At 40.2% G+C, this 1,598-nt stretch overlaps 1 protein-coding gene across 3 annotated transcripts in view; it reads left to right on the forward strand.

Moving 5' to 3' along the window:
* LCP1 (lymphocyte cytosolic protein 1 (L-plastin)) overlaps positions 1-1,598 on the forward strand; it is a 98,392-nt gene that overhangs the window by 79,428 nt on the left and 17,366 nt on the right. For all 3 annotated transcript variants that reach the window (XM_011974584.1, XM_011974585.1, XM_011974586.1), the window contains one exon: positions 1,094-1,217. In XM_011974584.1, coding sequence (XP_011829974.1) covers positions 1,094-1,217 — 124 coding nt within the window. The remainder of the gene's footprint in view (positions 1-1,093; positions 1,218-1,598) is intronic.

Consider the following 1,598-nt stretch of genomic DNA (forward strand, 5'->3'; position numbering starts at 1 on the left):
TTTGGGAAGCACACACTGCAATTCTAGCCCTGAAGGTCTTTCATGTGTAATTTGATCCCCTCCTGCCAACCTGAACCATGAAGTCAACAAGCCCACGTGTTCCTCGACTCTGGGCTTTCTCCCCTGTATTTCCCTTTCAGAAGGGAGTAGCTTTAGGGAATGGTGGTTCTTCTCTGCTCCAGAGAATGTTTGGGTTTTTTGATTTTTGTTTTTTTGTTTCTTTTCTTTTTGAGACAGAGTCTTACTCTGTCACCCAGGCTGGAGTGCAGTGGCACTATCTCAACTCACTGCAACCTCTGCCTCCCAGACTCAAGCAATCCTCCTGCCTCAGCCTCCCTAGCAGCTAGGACTACAGACAAGCGCTGCCATGTCCAGCTAATTTTTTGTGTGTGTTTTTGGTAGAGACCGGGTTTCGTTATGTTTCCCAGGCAGGTCTGGAACTCCTGAGCGCAAGCGAACTGCCCACCTCGGCCTCCTAAAGTGCTGGGATTACTGGCGCCTGGCCTACTCTATAGAATTTTAAGAGGTTAAAACATCTTCTTAATAAATGTCCCCCAACCCCTCCAAAACAACAAACCAACCAATTCTGACAACAGTAGGTATCTAAGGTAATTCTTACCTTCAGACTAAAGATTACCCTTGTCAGCATATTTCTGACATTTTTACTTATACAAGGAAAAAAATATTTTATACTTTTTCTTTATCATGTAGGCTATTCAGACTTTTCCAATGTTGAGTGATTTCTTGATTTTAATTATTTTTTTCAATTGTCACAGGTTGGAATCTTTTCCTTCATTTGCCTTTCCTTGCATTTTTTTCCCTTTGCCTTTTTCTTTTTGCTCAGAGCAATGATCGTGCTTAGAAGGAGGTATTTGCTTTACATTTCATTATAATAGCCATCAAGTCACATCTTAAGTTATTCTATCTAAAAGGAGCTAATGTTGTTATTTATTCTTTTTTTCTCTCAAATGTAATGGTGTCTAGACTGTCTTCTGTGACATACCTGAAAAAAAACTTTCATCCTTAGCTACTTTCTGTTTATATTAAATTCTTTAGCCACTGTTCTCCAGAAAGCGTTCTTTATTTTGTTCAGGTATACACTGAATATCCTCGAAGAAATTGGTGGTGGCCAGAAGGTCAATGATGACATTATTGTCAACTGGGTGAATGAAACGTTGAGGGAAGCGCAGAAAAGTTCATCCATCTCTAGTTTCAAGGTAAATTTCTTTGTCTTCTGCTAGAGGCCATCTGAGCTCTATGCCTATCTGTATTGTTTTCATTATGTGTTCAAGTGACCTTCAGTGTTAGGTATTAGCGCCTCCGCCTCCCATTTCGATTCTGCTTAAATGACTCGTTGTTGTTTTGATGTTCATCAGCCATTTCGTTGATGAATTTCTCAATACTTCCCCCTTAATAGTTAATCATAAAAGCCCATCATTAAAAAAAATTTCAACTTTTATTTTAGATTTAGGGGTACATGTGCAGATTTGTTACATGGGTATATTGAGTGATGCTGAGGTTTGGGGTAGAAATAAATCCACCACCCAGGCACGGAGCATTGTACCCAGCGGGCAGTTTTTCTAGCCCTTGTCCTCCCC

The sequence above is a fragment of the Mandrillus leucophaeus genome, unplaced genomic scaffold (assembly GCF_000951045.1).
Source record: "Mandrillus leucophaeus isolate KB7577 unplaced genomic scaffold, Mleu.le_1.0 Scaffold147, whole genome shotgun sequence".
NCBI classification, from domain to species: Eukaryota; Metazoa; Chordata; class Mammalia; order Primates; family Cercopithecidae; genus Mandrillus; species Mandrillus leucophaeus.